The 19,100-nt window shown below is 37.0% G+C and overlaps 1 protein-coding gene across 1 annotated transcript in view; it reads left to right on the top strand.

Annotated features, from left to right (window-relative positions):
- The window catches only part of Kdm7a (lysine demethylase 7A), a 77,592-nt gene that overhangs the window by 48,841 nt on the left and 9,651 nt on the right, over window positions 1-19,100 (top strand). The window contains exons 10-18 of the mRNA XM_069996901.1: window positions 1,810-1,901; window positions 4,903-4,992; window positions 10,556-10,765; window positions 12,890-13,014; window positions 13,209-13,363; window positions 15,288-15,385; window positions 15,848-15,996; window positions 16,122-16,330; window positions 18,240-18,325. Of these exons, the coding sequence (XP_069853002.1) occupies window positions 1,810-1,901; window positions 4,903-4,992; window positions 10,556-10,765; window positions 12,890-13,014; window positions 13,209-13,363; window positions 15,288-15,385; window positions 15,848-15,996; window positions 16,122-16,330; window positions 18,240-18,325 (1,214 nt within the window). The remainder of the gene's footprint in view (window positions 1-1,809; window positions 1,902-4,902; window positions 4,993-10,555; window positions 10,766-12,889; window positions 13,015-13,208; window positions 13,364-15,287; window positions 15,386-15,847; window positions 15,997-16,121; window positions 16,331-18,239; window positions 18,326-19,100) is intronic.

Below are 19,100 nucleotides of genomic sequence, written 5' to 3'. Positions count from 1 at the left end.
TACTAATTTTCAGCATTTTGGGTTTTTTTTCTAACATAAACATAAAAAAAGACTCACTATACCACATATTTTGATGTATTTTTTAACATTGGTTAAACAATAATAAAAATGAAGATTTTTCTGATGTGTTGTGCATTCTCCTTCCCCCTCCTATTCCCTCTGTTCCTTTCTCCTCCTTTTCCTCTATCATTTGAGCTATGCTCCCAGTTCGGCTATTGGCTGATTAATTTTAGGAAATGTAGTCTGTTGGGCTTTTCTGCTTGAGTTGGTTTCGAGTAGAGATCCTCTGGATCTTAGCTGCCCGAGTAGGATTACAGGGTGAGCCACTGGCACTTGGCTATTTCTAAATAGCAGTGTTTCTTAATTTCTAAAGAATAAGGCTTTCTCTAGTTGTATTTTTTAATTTCTAGCTTAATTGCATTGTAAACATGTAGGTGATTTAAATCTTTGCATTTCTTGATAATCAGTTTGTGTTCCTGAGATATGGATGGTTTTTGTAATATGTCATATATGTTTGAAAAGAGTGTGTATTCTGAAATTGTCAAGTATAATATTCTTATAGCCATCAAATCAAATTGTACCTTGTTCAAATTGAATATCTATCAATAATTTTAACCCACGGCATTGTCTAACTGGGTGCATTATAATGTCCCACTGTGATTGTGAAGTTACTTATTTTAGTAGTTCTGTCTAGTTAATGCTTTGTTTTCAGACTGTTATTATTGAGCAAATCTAAATTATTGTCTTTCTAGTGAATTGAATATTTGGCCATTATAAAATAACTGTCAATGACTATGTTAATATAGCTATACCAGCTTTCTCTTGAAAGCTTAATGTCCTTTTCACATCTTCTTTATTTTAAGCCTTTCTGTGCTTTTTGTTCTCTCCCTCCCTCCCTCCCTCCCTCCCTCCCTCCCTCCCTCCCTCCCTCCTTCCCTCCTTCCCTCCCTCCCTCCCTCCCTCCCTCCCTCCCTTCCTTCCTTCCTTCCTTCCTTCCTTCCTTCCTTCCTTCCCTCCCTCCCTCCCTCCCTCCCTCCCTCCCTCCCTCCCTCCCTCCCTCCCTCTCTCTCTCTCTCTTTCTTTCTTTCTTTTTTTTCCCTTTTTTTTGGGCCAGTCGTGGGCTTGAACCCTGGGCCTGCTCACTGTTGTTGTCCCTCAGCTCTTCAGCTCAAGGCTGAAGCACTATACCACTTGAGCCACAGGGCCATTTCCAGTTTTCTGGTGGTTTATTGGAGACAAGCCTCACAGACTTTGCTGCCTGGGCTGGCTTTGAACCACAACCCTCAGATCTCAGTCTCCTGAGTAGCTAGGATTACAGGTGTGAGCTACCGCCATCTGGCAGCTTTTGTCTTCTTAACTGAAATATTTTGGATAAAACTGCACTTAATGGGGCTGAGAACGTGGCTCAATGGTATAGTGCTTGCCTAGCATGCATGAAGCTCTGGATTCGATTCCTCAGTACCACATAAACAGAAAAAGCCAGAAGTGGTGCTGTAGTTCAAGTGGTAGAACACTAGCCTTGAGCACATAGCGGCTCAAGGACAATGCCCAGGCTCTGAGTTCAAGCTCCAGGACCAGAAAAAAGAAAAAAAAACAAAACCCCAAAACTACACTTAATGTAGTTCTGCTTCTTTTTATTTTTGCCTTTTGAATTGATCATTTCATTATCTACTTTTTATTATTTTGTTATTTTGTATTTTGTATTATTGTTATTTTGTATTTTTATTATAGTCTTTCTTTTTTTTATTACTTTTTTCTTTTTTTTTTAGAATATTTTAACTCCTTTCCCTGTCCCCCTTCGTTCTACAGAACTGAGAGAAGATGGTTTCCAGCCTCAAACTTACTTAGTACAGGGAGTGAAAGCACTACATTCTGCTTTAAAATTATGGATGAAAAAAGAAGTAAGTCATTGTTTCTGGTTTTTAGAAAGATTAGTAAAACAGAGTTCTTTTGCTGATTTGACAGCATTTATGTGCTAGTTGTAGAGAAAATGGAAATCAAACTTTAAATAGAGCCTTCATTTTATTATACAGTATGTATAGACATGTTTCTGGTTTTATTTGTTAAAGTAAATACTTCATCTTTTTAATTTGGAAAAAGTAATTCAAATGTATTTAAGATATTGACTAAGAACATAGAGTTAGTGAATAAGAATAAATAACATTAAGCCTTCATAGAGTGCTAAGTTTTTTTGCTTAGTCTTTGTGTGCATGATTTCATTTAATTCTCAAAGTAACTGTAAAAGGTCTAGATGCTGTTGGTGCCTCCATTTAGGTACCCATGCAAGAGAACTGGTGGAGGTAGAACATAAAACTCATTTTGGGATTGCAAGCCTCAACGATTTACCACTTGCTGGACTTACATAAAAAGGATGGAAAGAAGGAGGCAAGGTTCAAGCATAAACTTTCCATTTTTACTAAATTGTTTGTACTTTAACCCCTCCATCTAAGAGGTCATACCAGATCTCCATTTGGAATTACTATATCCTTCCCTTACAACTCCATATCATATTCCTTGTGCTTTAACAATTAATATGCATACTTTATTCATGTTTTCTTCTTAAAGAACAAGGATTGTCTTTGTCAACTTTATTTCAACTTTGGAATTTTATACACAATATTTCAATAAATGATACATATGTGAACTGATGATTTCCATATTAGTTTTTTGGATGTCCACTTCTGCTCTCGAGATATTGGGAGATAATAATTAATAGGCCTTTTCATTTCATTATCTCTGATACATATCCATTAGAACAGGCACTGAAAATTATCAGGAAAATAAAAATCATGTTTTCCATTGTCAAAGACTTCATCATCTATATATGTAGGAAATGCATCAGCAAATTAACACCTATTTAACAGAAACAAAGCATATATTGCAAAAAATGGTGTGATTTACCTCATGAGGGAGGATTTAGATGAATAATTTTCAAATCTCAGTATTGCTTTTACTGCTTTTAAAAAATAAAACCCATGGATCCTCAAGAGATTATGGTTCAGTACATCTGGGGCAAAACCTTAAAAATGTCCCAGGGAGGGGGCCAGTGGTTCACACTTGTAATCCGAGCTACTCAGGAGGCTGACACATGAGGATAGTGGCTCAAAGCCAGCAGGGCAGGATAATCCATGAGACTCTTTATCTCCAAAGTAAAGTAAACTTGGAGGTAAGCTTGTGTCTCAAATAGTAGAGGTCTAGCCTTGAGCATGAAAGTTCAGAAGCGGGGCCAAGGCCTAAGAACTGGCATAAAACAAAATGGGATAATTTCTATGTATATGTAAATTTATGCTTATGGATAAATAATATTAATATATTTGAAATGCACTTTAGGAACATGTTTATATTTCTGTTAAATTTATTCAAAGATAAGGGCAGAGCATTATGGTTAAAAATTACACTAAAAGATTAGAATTATATCTCATCTTTGCTACTAATAAACTTTATCACTCTGGTATAGTGTACCTAATCTCTACCTAAGATCCCTCAATTGTAAAATAGGAATAATTTAAGGAATCCTAAGCTGAAATCTGAAGTGCTTCCAAGCATTTTCAGTACCCAGCATTTCAGATGAGAGATACTCAATCTGTATTATCTATATCATGCTATTATTGAAGGGATTCAATGTGTTAATGTTCCACTATGAGAACACTATAAATACCATCTCTTCTTCCTCCTCCTCTTCCTCCTCTTCCTCCTCTTCCTCCTCCTCCTCCTTCTTCTTTTCTTCTTCCTCTTCCTCTTCCTCTTCCTCTTCCTCTTCCCCCTCCTCTTCCCCCCTACCCCCCTCCTGCTTGAACTCAGGGCTGGATGCTGTTCCTGAGCTGCTTTTGCTCATGGCTAGTGCTATAACACTTGAGCCACAGCATCACTTATGGCCTTTTCTGAGTAGTTTATTGGAAATGAGAGTCTCATGGACTTTTCTGCCCAGGCTGGCTTCTACTGTGATCCTCAGATCTTAACCTCCTGAGTAGCTAGGATTATAAATATGAGTCACTGGCACCCTGGTTCACTTTTTTTTTTTTTTGTACCCATCTTGACGATTGAACTCAGGGCCTAGTCTCATCTCTGAGCCTTTTAGCTTAAGGCTAGTGCTCTACTACTTGAGCCACAGCTCCATTTCTGACTTTTTGATGGTAAATTGGAAATAGAGTCTCACAGACTTTCCTGCCTGGGCTGGCTTTGAACTCTAGTTCTCAGATCTCAGCCTCCTAAGTAACTAGGATTTCAAATGTGAGCCACTTAGCATCCAGCTTAAATATCACTTTCATTGTTACTTTGTTCTAACAAGTTATACTGGAAACAAGTAGAGGAGAAAAGAAACTGTCAAAACTCTAGTCTTTTGACTATATCTAAAAAGAAAAACATTCTTTAATATGGAGATTGATATTTAGAAATAGACGTAAAAGTAATATTTGTTTGCAGTTCAGTTGATAATGCACCAATTTTCATTTCTATTACTAGGATGTTCTCATTTTTGCTTTTGACTATAATTAAAGAAAAAATTACCAATATTGAATTAGACTTCCATGAGAAAGAAATGTGGGATTACTTAGGTGCCTAAAAATCTTTAATGAATTGTGAATTCATGTTAGGGTTAATTGATTTGTTTGTTATTAGTAGTTATAGGTAGAATCACAGTAGGATTTGAGGTATAGAATGTAAGGCTACTACTCAGTACAAAGCAGGATTGACTGCGATTTTTAACTCAATTTCAGAGGTCTTTCTATAATAAAGATATTCTCCTTAGACTGTATCATTCCAGCTCCATGAATTGTGAGATTAGGCTGCTTACTGTTATCTGGCTATGGATGTAAAGTGTATAGACAACCCAAATATTGATCTAGTAGATTTATTTTTACTTATTAAAGTAACTTTGCTTTTCTTTGTTTATTCAAATTACAGCTAGTATCTGAACATGCCTTTGAAATTCCAGACAATGTTAGACCTGGACATCTTATTAAGGAACTTTCTAAAGTAATTCGAGCAATAGAGGTAAGAGTAGAAACTGTCATTTGAGTGTTTGGTTGCTGTCTGCCTTGAGAAGTAATCTACAGTGATACTTCAAACATTTAAACAGTGTTTACACACTTAGAAGAAATACGATGAGCTGATTCTTGGACAGGTTTCAGGTTTTTTCAGGCTTCTGAAGTCCTACAAAGAAATTCAGAGATGATAACATTTAATTAGAGGAAAAGGAAAGAAATGTAAAGTGAATAAAGCTAAGTAAAGCTGAGTTGGAGAGAAGTGCATTTAGTGGGGTGTATAGGAGATTCCCTCGACTGAAAATATTAGAACTGTTGAGGTAAATGTCTTTGATAAGAGTCTAAAATTCTGTGACAACTTACTAATTAAGAGCTCTTCTAGGTATTTAGGAGTGGGAGCTTTTAATTAATTAAAAGAAAGCAACAGTCAAAACTCTTAGTCTTTTGATTATATCTAAAAAGAAAAACATTCTTTAATATGGAGATTGATATTTAGAAATAGACATAAAAGTAATATTTGTTTGCAGTTCAGTCGATAATGCACCAATTTTCATTTCTATTACTAGGATGTTCTCATTTTTACTTTTGACTATAATTAAAGAAAAAATTACCAATATTGAATTAGACTTCCATGAGAAAGAAATGTGGGATTACTTAGGTGCCTAAAAATCTTTAATGAATTGTGAATTCATGTTAGTTTTTCAAGAGAGTGATGCAGTTATGAAATTCAGTGGAGGATTGGATGCCAACTAGCACTTGTAAATTACATGAGGGCTGTGTTTAAGGAAACCAAAGAAATACACCTCTAAGAAGTACTAAAATGCTAGGCTTAGTATCCATGGATGGAATAATCCATGTATTTTCTAGTGTATTCACATGTAGTTGAACTATGTCTTTTTCTTTTTTTTTCTTGTTGGTCGTAGGGCTTGAACTTTGGGCTTTGGCGCTGTCCCTCAGCTCTTCAGCTCAAGGCTAGCTCTCTACTGCTTGAGCCACAGTGCCACTTCTGGTTTTCTGGCGGTTAATTGGAGATAAGAGTCTCATGGACTTTCCTTGCTTGGTCTGGCTTTGAACTGTGATCTCAGCCTCCTGAGTAGCTAGGATTACAGGCATGAGCCACTGGTGCCCAGCTGAAATATATCTTAAGTGTAATAGTAATTATATATAAATGGATTTAATATTAAAAGTCATATAACTAATACTAATATGTATGGAAATATATGTAAAGTCTTAATGTATAATAACAACCAAAACTGAGAATAAACTCAGGAATAAATGTGAGCTTACATTAAAAAGAAAATATCTATATATCTTTACTAAGAGAAATAAAATAATATAAATGAAATGATAGTTAAATAAGTAGGTAATAAATTAATAGTTGTCTTTCTGGAAGTGGCAACTCCAGATTGTTATATGAATTAAAGTGGTAAAATATACCTGGAAAAATAATCAAACTGGCTCATAAAGCAGCCAGATTCGGATAGGTCAGGAGACTGGAAAGCTCTATACTTGTATTTAATATTAATTTAGTTTTAATTGGGTATCTTAGAAGGATTATCTTCAAGGAAAAATATACAATTGGTAGATTACCTAAAGTGTTCAAATGTTTTCACTTTCTAGTAAAGAATTTGGAAATCTACTAGTAATAAGTACATAGAAAACAAAGCAAATGAGAAGTGAAGCAGTTATAATTCAAGAGAACCAAAGGATGTGAAAAAAAGGAAATGTAACAATAGTATGTTACATGATACTAAATTATCAATAATTTTTACTAAGCCCAATTTAAATACTCAATGTTGAAGGAAAGGGGAGTGTGTGTACATTTAGGAGTGGTATATAAAGATTAAAATTTCAGCTTTTGGGATAGGAATTCAGTAATACTTGAAGCTGAAAATAGTGTAACATGGTATTTAGAAATTTGGAGCCAAATAAGGGAGCAGGGGAAAACATAACTAAGAATTGCCAGCTATGAGGCTTGGTGTGGTGGTTCATGTTTATAATCGTAGGTATTCAGGAGATTGCAGTTCAAAGCCAGCTCATGGAGAAAAATTCTTAAGACTCTTATCTCCAGTTAGCAAACAAAAAAGCCAGAAAGGGAGGTGTGGCTCATGGTAGAACACTAACCTTGATTTAAAAAGTTAAACAAAAGTACAAGGTTCTGATCATACCCCTCCTCTTCCAAGAATTTCAGATACACATTCAGAAGAATTTGAAAGTAGTGACTTGAGTATATGTGTGCATCATCTTCATAGCAGTATGATTCACAATAGGAAAATATGGGAACAACCCAAGTGCTAATGGATAAACAGAATGTGATGCTTATAGTACATATTATGGAATGTTATTTAGCCTTATAAAAGAAGGAAATTCTAACACATGTTACAATATGGATTAACTTTGAAGATGTTTTGCTAAGTAAAATAAAAGTCACAAAGGGCAAATAGTCTATGACCCACTTAATATAAGGTTCTAGAATTATTAAATTCATAAAGACAGGAAGCACAATAGTGGTTATTAGGAGCTAGAAATGGGAGAATGGGAGGTTAGTGTTTAATGGGTATAGACTTTGAGTTTGTGCAGATGAAAAAGTTCTGGTGATGAATGGTACAAGTGGTTGCACAACAGTGAATGTATTGAATGTCACTGAACTATATATAGTTAGAGATAGTTAAGACAGACATGATGGCACATGCCTAGGCCTAGCACTCACAAAGCTGAGGCAGGAGGATCCAGAGTTCAAGGTCAGCATAAGCAACATAGTGATACACTGTCTCAAAAAAAAATGGGTTAAGATGGCAAAATTTTGTATAATGTATGTGTTACTATGGAGAGTGGGGATAATTGTGTTGGAGAATGGGAATTAGATGGGGAAGAATAGACTGCTGCTTTTATAAACATAGTTTCCAAGGATTGACTTTTTTTCTAAATTTTTAATAAATCAGGTAATGAGGTTTTTTTTTTTTTTGTTTTGTTTTTTGTTTTTCTGCTGGGCCTGGGGCTTAACCTCTGGGTTTGGGTGCTGTCCCTGAGCTGCTTTTGCTTAAGGCTAGTCTACTACTTGAGCCACAGCATCACTTCTGGCTTTTTCTGTCATTAATTAGAGATAAGAATCTGATGGACTTTGCTGCAGCTGGTTTTGAACCATGATCCTCAGATCTCAGTCTCCTTAGTAGTGAAGATAATAGGCACGAGCCATTGGCACCTGGCAATATTTACTTTTTTAAAACTGTGTAGGCATGTGGTTCGTAAGAGATGACCAAGAAGAAAATGTTATCAGGAACAAAATGTATCCTCCCATGAGTAGCTGAATAGATGGTCCTCAGAGAAGACAACTATAGTTCAGTGCAGAGCCTGCAGTTCCCATATGGCACTTGATTAAAGAAAAGAGAGGAGAGAGAGAAGGAGAGGAGAGAGAGGGAAAAGAAAAAGGAGCAAGAGGGACTGAGCTAGGGAAAGAGAGAAAATAGTAGAAGAATTGATTTAGGTTAATGTAAGGAAAATTTCTTCATTGCCTTTACATTATCAGTTATTTAACATTATGCTGATAGTTTAAAAAATGTTTAAAATAGTAACTAAAGTCAGTAAATAATGTTATTTCTAGAAGGCTATAACATTTCACTATTGCATCTGGACATACTTTTGCTATAGTAACCTTATTTAATATATTTAACATGAGGGCTGGGACTGTAGCTTAGTGGTAGAGAGCTTGCTTAGCATTCATGAAGCCCGGGTTTGGTTCCTCAGAATCACATACAAAAGCCAGAAGTGGTGCTGTGGTTCAAGTGGTAGAGTGCTAGCCTTGAGCAAAAGAAGAAGCTCAGGGACAGTGCCCAGGCCCTGAGTGCAAGCCCCAGGATTGACCAAAAAAAAATCATAATAATAAATATGTATTTAACATGAAAAATGTAAGAAAATATTGGTGTCTTTAATTTAATTTAATTTAAATTTTTTTTGGGTTCAGTTGTGGGGCCTGAACTCTGGGCCTGGGCGCTGTCCCTCAGCTCTTCAGCTCAAGGCTAGCACTCTACCACTTGAGCCACAGCGCCACTTCCGGCTTTTTTCTTTTTGCTTATGTGGTGCTGAGGAATCGAACCCAGGGCCTCAGGCATGCAAGGCAAGCGCTCTACCACTGAGCCACTTTCCCAGCCCCTGGTGTCTTTAATTTTAAAAGTAAGTATTGCAATAAAGACAACCCTGAGATACCACCTTACCCCAGTCAGAATGTCCCACATCCACAAATCAGCCAACGACAAATGCTGGAGGGGATGTGGAGAACGAGGAACGCTATTACACTGCTGGTGGGAATGTACACTCATACAACCACTTTGGAAAGCAGTCTGGAGGGTCCTTAGAAAGCTAAAGATTGACCTCCCTTACGACCCAGTCATACCACTTCTAGGCATCTACCCTGAACAACAGCAACCAATATACAAGGACACGTGCACCTCCATGTTTATTGCAGCACTGTTCGCAATAGCTAGGATATGGAAACAACCTAGATGCCCCACCACAGATGAATGGATCCAAAAATTGTGGTATCTATACACAATGGAATATTATGCAGCCATTAGAAATGACAAAATAATGGCATTTGCAGGGAAATGGATGGAGCTAGAAGGAATCATGTTGAGCGAGGTAAGCCAAGAACGAAGAGACAAACAGTACATGGTCTCCCTGATAAGTGGATGATGAATCCAAAATGTTAGGTGATATGACAAAACTAACAGGACTTAAGAAACAAAGAACTCCCACTCATCTGGTTGAACCACTACTAAATATCCCCATGCTGCTGATCACATATATGGTATATAACATATGAGCACCGTTATATATTACAGACTGTGATAGACAATTTGCTCCAGGAAAGTTAGAATGAACTTGTGACTTTAAATGAGCATCATTATTCCACAATACTGTGAATTTCCGGAAATTAAGTAATCACTTAATCACGATCAAAAAAAAAAAAAAAAAAAAAGAACCTTGGGGAAGGGAGGGAGGGAGGGGATGGTAGGGGGAAAACAATGGAGGGGGTAACAATGTTCAAGAGGAAGTGGAAGTGTACTCATTACCTCACTCATGTAGCTGTAACCCTCTGTATAGTATCTCTACAATAAAAAAAATTAAAAAAAAAAAAAAAAAAAAAAGTAAGTATTGCAGATATACAGCTGGTGGAAAGGATGTTCACCATAGGAAAGAAGTAAAAGCAGCCTAAATAGCTTCTGGAAAGTATTAGGTCAATAATGATGCTATGTCCATACAGCAGAATACAAGAAAGCTTTTACTATGATACTGAAAATCAAGGAGTCTGATGTGGTAGCTTATGCCTGTAATCTCATGACTCAGAATGCTGAGGCACAACAACAATGAAACAAAACAAAAAACAAAGCCAGATCAAAATTATCATACTGGGGAAAAATGAATAGAGATCTCTGGAAACCTCAGACTTTAATTTGGTCTTTTTCTTTTTTGATTAAATGGAATGTTGTTTTCCAAAATATTTATATGCCTGGTTATTTAGTTAGATATGTATATAGTAAATTTCTTATAAAACATACTCAATTTAATTCTTAAAGGAAGAAAATGGCAAGCCAGTTAAATCTCAGGGAATCTCTACTGTGTGTCCAGTTTCTCGGTCCTCAAATGAATCAACTTCCCCATACCATTCCCGAAGAAAGATGAGGAAACTTCGAGATCATAATGTCCGAACTCCTTCTAATCTAGACATCCTAGAGCTCCATACAAGGGAGGTCCTCAAAAGATTGGAGATGTGTCCATGGGAAGAGGCAAGTATTATGTTTCATTATAAGAAAAAGAAACTTGGTAGTTCCTTAAAGTTCTTTTAAAGGGTAATTAAACAACAGTTTGTTCTTGCTATCTAATATTTGCTATATATTTTTAAGGAGTTCGCCAGTACATTAATGGCAGGACATTAGGGCAGAATGCTTAATCGTTCTTGGCCTGGGTATACAGTTAGGATGACTAGACCTCATTTACTTGTTGTCATATTTTTTTGTTTGTTTTGCTGATCCTTGGGCTTGAACTCTGGGCCTGGGCGCTGTCCTTGAGTTTCTTTTGCTTAAGGCTAGTGTTCTACCACTTGAGCCACAGCTCCACTTGTGGTTTTTTTGAGTAGTTTATTGGAGATAAGAGTCTCATGGACTTTTCCTGACAAGGCTGGCTGTAAACCACAATCCTCAGATCTTAGCCCCCTGAGTGCCACCATTGCCCAGCACTGTCATGTTTTTAATTTACTAAATACCATGTGCTCTTCTAGGTTCTGGAAAAGATGCCAGAGTGAGCAAACAAGTTCATACTGTCATGAAGTATTCAAATAAGTTCAAGTTGGAAGATTGGGGGAGACAGAAATATATATTAAAACTGTATTTCAGCTGCCAAATGTACTAAAGGAATCTAGAACCAACAGAGAATAAAGAGGGTTTGGGTTAGGTGGAGTAGTCAGAGTCTCTTAGGTTGTGATGTTTGATGATAAATAAAAGGAAGGACACAAATGGACAGAGATTGAGGAGTAGCATTGCATTCAGAGAAAGGACAAATGCAGAAAGCCTGTCCTTGAGCCATCAGTGCGAGCCTGATTCCCTGGAAGACTTAGAATATACTCATTTAAGTTGGAGGAATGCTGGTGTGCTGGACAAAGTGGGCAGTAGGAGGCAGCAATGAGATGAGTGTAGTAGTGCCTTTGTTAAACCTGATCATGAACTTGTGATGAGGTTTGTATTGTCTGTAATTTTATATCTTGAGTAGAAAATAGGCAATAATCTAAAATGAATAAAATAGACGTTTCTCTGGAGCAAAGTGTTTAAGGAAGTTATATAGATATTATAACATTAAATGTTTTAAATTTGATATAACACATGATCTTAAGATTATGATGTTCTTTTTTTTTGTTTTTTTTTTTTTGTCAGTTGTGGTGCTTGAACTCTGGGGGGCCTGGGCGCTTTCCCTGCACTCTTCAGCTCAAGGCAAGCAAGCACTCTACCACTTGAGCCACAGCACCACTTCCGATTTTCTCGTGGTTTATTGGAGATAAGAGTCACTTTCTTGCCTGGGCTGGCTTTGAACTGGCTGATTATGATGTTCTTAAGTCTACTTAACCTATAGCCATCTGGGGAAGTTTACTGTGGAAAAGTTCTATTATTAAGGAAAAATAGGAAGTACTTTTTTTGTTGTTGTTGTTGGTTGTAGGGCTTGAATTCTGGGCCTTGGTGCTGTCCCTCAGCTCTTCAGCTCAAGGCTAGCACTCAACCTCTTGAGCCACAGTGCCACTTCCCAGTTTTCTGAGTGGTTTATTGGAGATAAGATTCTCATATACTTTCCTGCCCGGGCTGGTTTCGAACCGTGATCCTCATATCTCAGCCTCCTGAATAGCTAGGATTACAGATGAGAGCCGTGCCGGGTGGAAGTACTTCTTATGTATTAAAAACCAGGTACTCATGTTTATTTCTGTCACATGGTGGCCATTGTGCCTATTATTACGTGGCTGCTGACATTGCCTGGTGGAAAAACAAGGTATATGAGTTCAAGGTCAGGGTAAATGGGAAGGCCCTGTAGCTGTAATTCAAGCAGGAAGAAATGGAAACAAAAAAAACCTAAGGCTGTACCTCCAGTTGAAACTTGTATAAGGGTGACCTTTCTTTGGATTTTCTTCATGCAGATTTTATATTCTATATTCCAGAATGTATTTTAATGTTAATGGCCTTCCTGAAAGATGTGTTATACTCAGGCTTTGGCTCGATCAATTCTGGAGTATGGGATTACTGAGTATTCTCAAACTTAGATGTCTGTCTGCCACCCAGCAAGGCAGGGAGGAGGGGAAGCATGTATCTTCTTCCGTTGAGTAGGTGTGTCTGAAGATGGAGGTTAAGTCAGTTCTGCTTTTATATTTTAAGGACATCTTGAGCTCTAAACTGAATGGAAAGTTCAACAAACATCTCCAGCCATCTTCTACTGTACCTGAATGGAGAGCAAAAGATAATGATCTACGATTACTGCTGACAAATGGAAGAATAATTAAGTATGTAAAGTAGATCCAAGAATTAGATTGATTAACCTTCAGTGGATTCCCTTTGCTCATTTAATCTATAGTCTGTTCTGTTGCGCAGCCAACTGTGATTTGGGGAAACAATCTCAAGTCTCTGTCTGCAAATGAAGGGAAAGGTACTAGAGCTTTACCCTGTTTCTGACTACATTATTTTCTCCATGGTACAGAGATGAGAGGCAGCCCTTCGCAGATCAGAGTCTTTACACAGCAGATAGTGAAAATGAAGAGGATAAGAGAAGGACCAAAAAGGCAACCATGAAGATGGAAGAAAGTTCAGGAATAGAGGGGACAGAGAGCGAAGAATCTCAAAAACCACTTAATAGTATGTTTTCCTTTTTTTTTCCTGTAATTTTTTAAGAGTCTCCCCTTTACTAAAGTGGCAATAAAAAACTTGCTAATTTTAAAGTTTAAGCTTATAGTGAGATGGAAAATGTTTGTGTTCCTCACATTGCTTTGAAAAATCTTGAGATATGTGCAAGTAGTTCACCTACCAGAGAGGGAAATGCTGAATGTGAATGCTAACTGAGGTGTAGTAGCAGGGATTATTATCAGTATGGGAAGGGTGTTGGGGACTAGTGAAACTCAAGTGTGGTTATAGTTTTTAGAGACCTTTAAAAGGAATCTTAATTAACATACTTGTATGTATAATTTTTGCTAACATGTATGTGGTTTCAGAATTAGGAAATAGATATTATCTAATCTGAAGCTATTGGGAATTCAGGTACTATGGAGTTATTTGACTGCCTTTTGTCAAAAAAGCTTCTTACGGGGCTAGTAATTGCTTATCCAATAGAATAATAATAGAAATAATAAAGTAGTACAGTAATAGTAACATCAGACACCTTAGTAACATCTCAAGACCTTTCTGCCCTGAATAAAGTTTTTAATTTCCTAACATTTTTCAAGATCTCTATATGCCCTTCTATTTTATTTATTTATTTTTTGTTGGTCGTGGGGCCTGAACTCTGGGCCTGGGTGCTGTCCCTCAGCTCTTTAGCTCAAGGCGAGCACTCTACCACTTGAGCCACAGTGCCACTTCCGACTTTTACTGCTTATGTGGTGCTGAGGAATCAAACCCAGGGCCTCATGCATGCAAGACAAGCACTTTACCACTGAGCCACCTTCCCAGCCCTGCCCTTCTATTTTTTTTAAAATATATTTTTATTGTGAAAATACTGTACAGAGGGGTTACAATTACGTGGGTAGGATAATGAGCACATTTCTTATCAAGCATTGTAGCCTCCTGCTTTGTTTCCCCTTCCCGTCCCTTCGTATCCTCCCCCTCCCCCATTCCCCCCCCCCCCCCACCAAAGTTGTAAAGTTTGTGTTTCGACATAACGACTTGTACATCTCATTGTTGCAATGGGTCCTCTCCTGATCCCTGTTTTAACAATTTGTTTTTTCCCTTCCCCTCCACATATATTAACATCATATATAGTGAAAGCAGGGTTGTACCATGGGGGAGGAACATACAAGGCAACAAAGACATAATCTTATAAATATGTTAGAAACAATCGCATGAAAGATCTCTCTCTCTCTTTTTTTTGTCAGTAGTGGGGCTTGAGCTCTATCTGCCCTTCTATTTTAAAAAGTAGCTAAAATATTTTAGTATTTATAAGGGTTTCATATAAAATTAATTATTAATTATGTATTCTTCAAAATGAATAGGTAATTCTTATTAGTTCCAGGTTAGTTTGGTCCTCCTGTGAGTTGGGGACTCTGCCTTTATCTGTCAGGGCAAAGGCAGAGTCCCCAACCACTAGGAATTTTTGGAATAATTGCTCTGTGCAGAGCCTTATGAAAGAGATGGACCACGGGAAAGCCCAGGTTATAAGCTAACTGAATTCACAGTCTATATGAATGTATTTTAAGTTTGGAAGAGCTATGTTTTTGTTCTCTTACTGAGAGAACTAATGCAAAAGAAAGTGAAAAGTGTCTTGTAGTTAATTTTAGTTTTAAACATTCTTTTCTAGAAAGCTAGTCATCCCTCACATACAAGGAATATATAATCATGTTCAATAAATACCACAAACATTTTAAGAATGGACATCTATCTGTATCTTGATCAGTTTGGGAGAAAGACTTTGGGGGAGAAGGAAATGGAAAAAACAAGGCATAAGAAAGGAGAACTAGAACTAGAGATTGATAGATACCCTATAGTTGGCAGACTTCAGAGATCATCTTGCCACCTTGACCGTGAAGTTCTAATCACTTTCTCTTTTTCTCGTGAATTTTCTCTTCACCAGGGTTTTTTACAAGTGTGAAATCAGAACTCAGGAATAGATCATCAGAATATTCTGATATTTCTGATTCAGAAGACTCTGGACCTGATTGCACTGCATTGGTATGCATGAAACCTGATGACTTGTGTGTCATTTTATGGGAAGATGAGCATGGATCTTCATCTGGGAAGATTATGACAGCTTTTCCCAAAGCCTTCTTCCCTCAACCTATTAACCTGGGGTGTTCCTATATTGGTTATTGTGACCACACCATCCTGTTACTGTTTGTGTTTGTTAAGTAGCCTTTGACTGTTTTGGAAAGGTTGGAGGGAGAAATTCTTCTGCTAATTTTGGTCTTATTGTGGCTTCTATTTCTTACAGGTTACATTTTATTTTACATTAAAGCCAATACTGTGCTTTTCACTCAGCAGGCTGTTACTATAGTTACTAGAGATTCTTTTATGATACATGTTATTCTATAATAATTAAGATCAAGCTATCTCTAGATAGATATTCTTGTTTGATTGGTTTATATAATATTGGTCAATTTTTCATATAGCTTTTTTTCTGTTAAATTGTCTCAGAAAATTCATTTCACCACTGAAGAGTCTGAAAGTTCAGGTGATGAAAAGAAACAAGAAATAACATCGAACTCTAAGGAGGAACCTGATGTGATAAGGAATTTCCTTCAGAAGAGCCAGAAGCCGTCTAGAAGTGAAATTCCAATTAAAAGGTATTTTTCTGTTGGTAGCAGTTGCTCTACATTGTGATGTAAATGCTATAAAATTTTTTTTTTAGTTTTAATGAAAATGTCATCAGAAATAATAGACCTGTTTTTTTGGATTACCACTTCTTTAGGGAATGTTCTACCTCGACTAGCACAGAAGAAGAAGCTATTCAGGGCATGTTGTCTATGGCAGGGTTGCACTATTCCACATGTTTACAAAGACAGATACAAAGCACGGACTCTGCTGGTGAGAAGAATGCTCTCCAGGATCCCAGCAACTGCCATAGCAGTAACCAAGAGGTTAGGCAGTTGTATCGCTATGATACACAAGTGGAATGTGGTAAGAAATACAAATTATCAGTCTCTGAAGAGTAATATAAGACTCCAAATTTAGTAGCTCTGAAACCTAGTTTAGAGGAGAGATTCTTTGAATAGGGACTGTTTATTGCTCATCTTTTCTCAATATTACAGAAATTGGCCAAAGAAGTACAACAAACGAAAAATAAAACCAAACCAAGACCATAACACTGACAAGTTATATAAAGTGAAAGCATAAGAATTCAAAATGTAGCCGGGCACAGGTGGCTCATGCCTGTAATCCTAGTATTCAGGAGGCTGAGATCTGAAGATCATGGTTCAAAACCAGCCCTGGCAGAAATCTGTGAGCCTCTTACTCCAGTTAATCACCAGAAAACTGGAAGTGGCACTATGGCTCAAGTGGTAGAGCGCTTTCCTTGAGCTGAAGAGCTAAGGGAAAGTTCTCAAGCCCAGAGTTCAAGCCCCACAAATGACAAAAAGAAAAAAAAAAGAATTCAAAATGTAAGTTACTTGGGATTTAGGATTATTTTTACTGGAATAATTCTATTGCTGTTGCAAGCCAGTATTATTTCCCTTTCACTAACAGGTTGATTATGGTGGAAGTACTGTAAAACTTAGGATCTTTTGGTGTCTCAAATGGTCTGTTAAACTAGAACAATTAACCCATTTTCCTTTGATGAGAATGAAATATATGAAATATTGAATGAATGAAATATATGAAATATTGAATGGTCTCTTTCTGATTGAAGATACTCTTCTCCTCTATAAAGAATTATTAGGAAGGGCTGGGAAGTTGGCTCAGTGGTAGAGCGCTTGCCTTGCATGCATGAGGCCCTGGGTTCGATTCCTCAGCACCACATAAGCATAAAGAAAAAAGCCGGAAGTGGCGCTGTGGCTCAAGTGGTAGAGTGCTAGCCTTGAGCTGAATTGCTGAGGGACAGTGCCCAGGCCCAGAGTTCAGGCCCCACGACCGGACCCCCCCCCCAAAAAAAAAAAAAAAAAAGAATTATTAGGAAAAGAGCAGACTCACTAGCATGTCAATGATGCCACCTAGTGTTTTTCTTCTCTGCCTTCCAATCAAGATTTTGTTTCCCAAAAAGTCGCTAAGGAAGATTGAACTAACATATAACAATTAGACTTAATCTCATATAATTAAGGGTTAGCTGTGTAGGAGAGCCTTAACTTCCATTTCACATAATTGTAGAAACAACAATTTGTAGGTAAAAGAAATAAGATTTAGGTTAACAAGCTTTTGGAATTCAAACCAGAATCAAAGTCTTAGCTTGCTGTAAAAGAAAACTGAAGCTTGGAAAGCTTAAGGAAATTGCTAAAGTTACATTGGTAGTGGAAGAACTCAGTTTAAGTTTGGGTTTGTCTGTCTTTATCCTGATCCATTTTTCCCCCCTATAATCATTGGACCCTTGAAAAGGCTTTTATGGGAGTACTACAAAATTCAGGCAAACATCTGCTTTCATGCTATATGGGAAACATGCTATTTTTATATTGCACTTAGGTTTACATTAACAACACATGGTTACAGGGTTTTCAAGAAAAGCAACAGAGTGGCAAGTTTGGGTGACTTTTTGTTTTTAAGACAGGAAAAAAGGGCTGGGAATGTTTCTTAGTGGTAAAGTGCTTGTCTAGTATGCATGAAGCCCTGGGTTCAATTCTTTAGTACCACATAAACAGAAAAGGCTGGAAGTGGTGCTGTGTCTTAAGTGGTAGGGCACTAGCCTTGAGCACAGTGCCCAGACCAGCAAAAAAAAGGAAGGAGTGAAGTGAAAATAAAGGTATATGATTAAATATGCAGAGAGATAATGTAATCATATTTTAACAATCTGTCAACATAAATTTGCTTTTGATTGTAATAGGCTAATTTCGTTCTTTAATATTATTTGTTTAAAGATAACTAAATTAAGACTTCTCTGTAGGATACCATGTCAAGACTGAAGATCAAGACTTGAGGACTTCTTCCTGGATTAAACAATTTGATAGGACTTCCAGATTTAATCCTCAGGTATAGTCAAAGGTTGAAATATTAAAAGCAAGTTAAATTGTCAACAAAAAGCTGTTCTTGCTTTGCTTTTAAAACTTATTGATTATCAGCTACTAAATATAACAAACAGAAAACATACGATTAAATATTCATTTGAACAGCTGATATGATAACATGCAAGGATCATGGGTAGAATGTGATGTGGGTAAGAATAACTTATTTAAGGAAGTGGTGAAAAAACACTGGCTAGGTGATACCTGGTTAGAATAAAATATGGGAGAAAAGAGCATCTCTTTAGTCCCTGATGTCCCAGATATTTTTAGGTACTGATCTTTGAGGACTAGATGGGAAATACAGGTTCTTTTTCTAGAAGAAAGTCTGTCATAAATACAGACTTTGCAAAAAAAAAAAAAAAAATACAGACTTTGCTTTATAGTTGTTCATCGTTTCTGTTTCTTCCAACTTCAGGTTCTTCATGACTCTAGATTAAGAAACTCTTCTCTAAGAAACTATGTGTTAGAATCCCAGTTTATTCATATTCATACACAAAATGAGCCCAAAATAGAGCTTTTAAAAAACTAAAACACCACTAGCAGCACCAAACAAGGAAAAAACACTGTGACCTTTTTCTGTAAATCTTGTAAAATGGCCTTCAGAGGAATAAACGACATTCTCACAAGGCAGAGTAGGGCTGTTAAAACTCTCCCAAGCTTATTACCATACTTAAATGAAAGTAAGTCAAAAAAGCAGAAATGCTTCTAAGAATTCTCTCATCAGAAGAAACATTGGGGAGTAG

The sequence above is a fragment of the Dipodomys merriami genome, unplaced genomic scaffold (assembly GCF_024711535.1).
Source record: "Dipodomys merriami isolate MVZ:Mamm:240054 unplaced genomic scaffold, mDipMer1.0.p SCAF_5, whole genome shotgun sequence".
Taxonomy (NCBI): Eukaryota; Metazoa; Chordata; class Mammalia; order Rodentia; family Heteromyidae; genus Dipodomys; species Dipodomys merriami.
The sequence above is the reverse complement of the archived record's forward strand: the minus strand, read 5'-3'. Positions and strand labels throughout refer to the sequence as shown.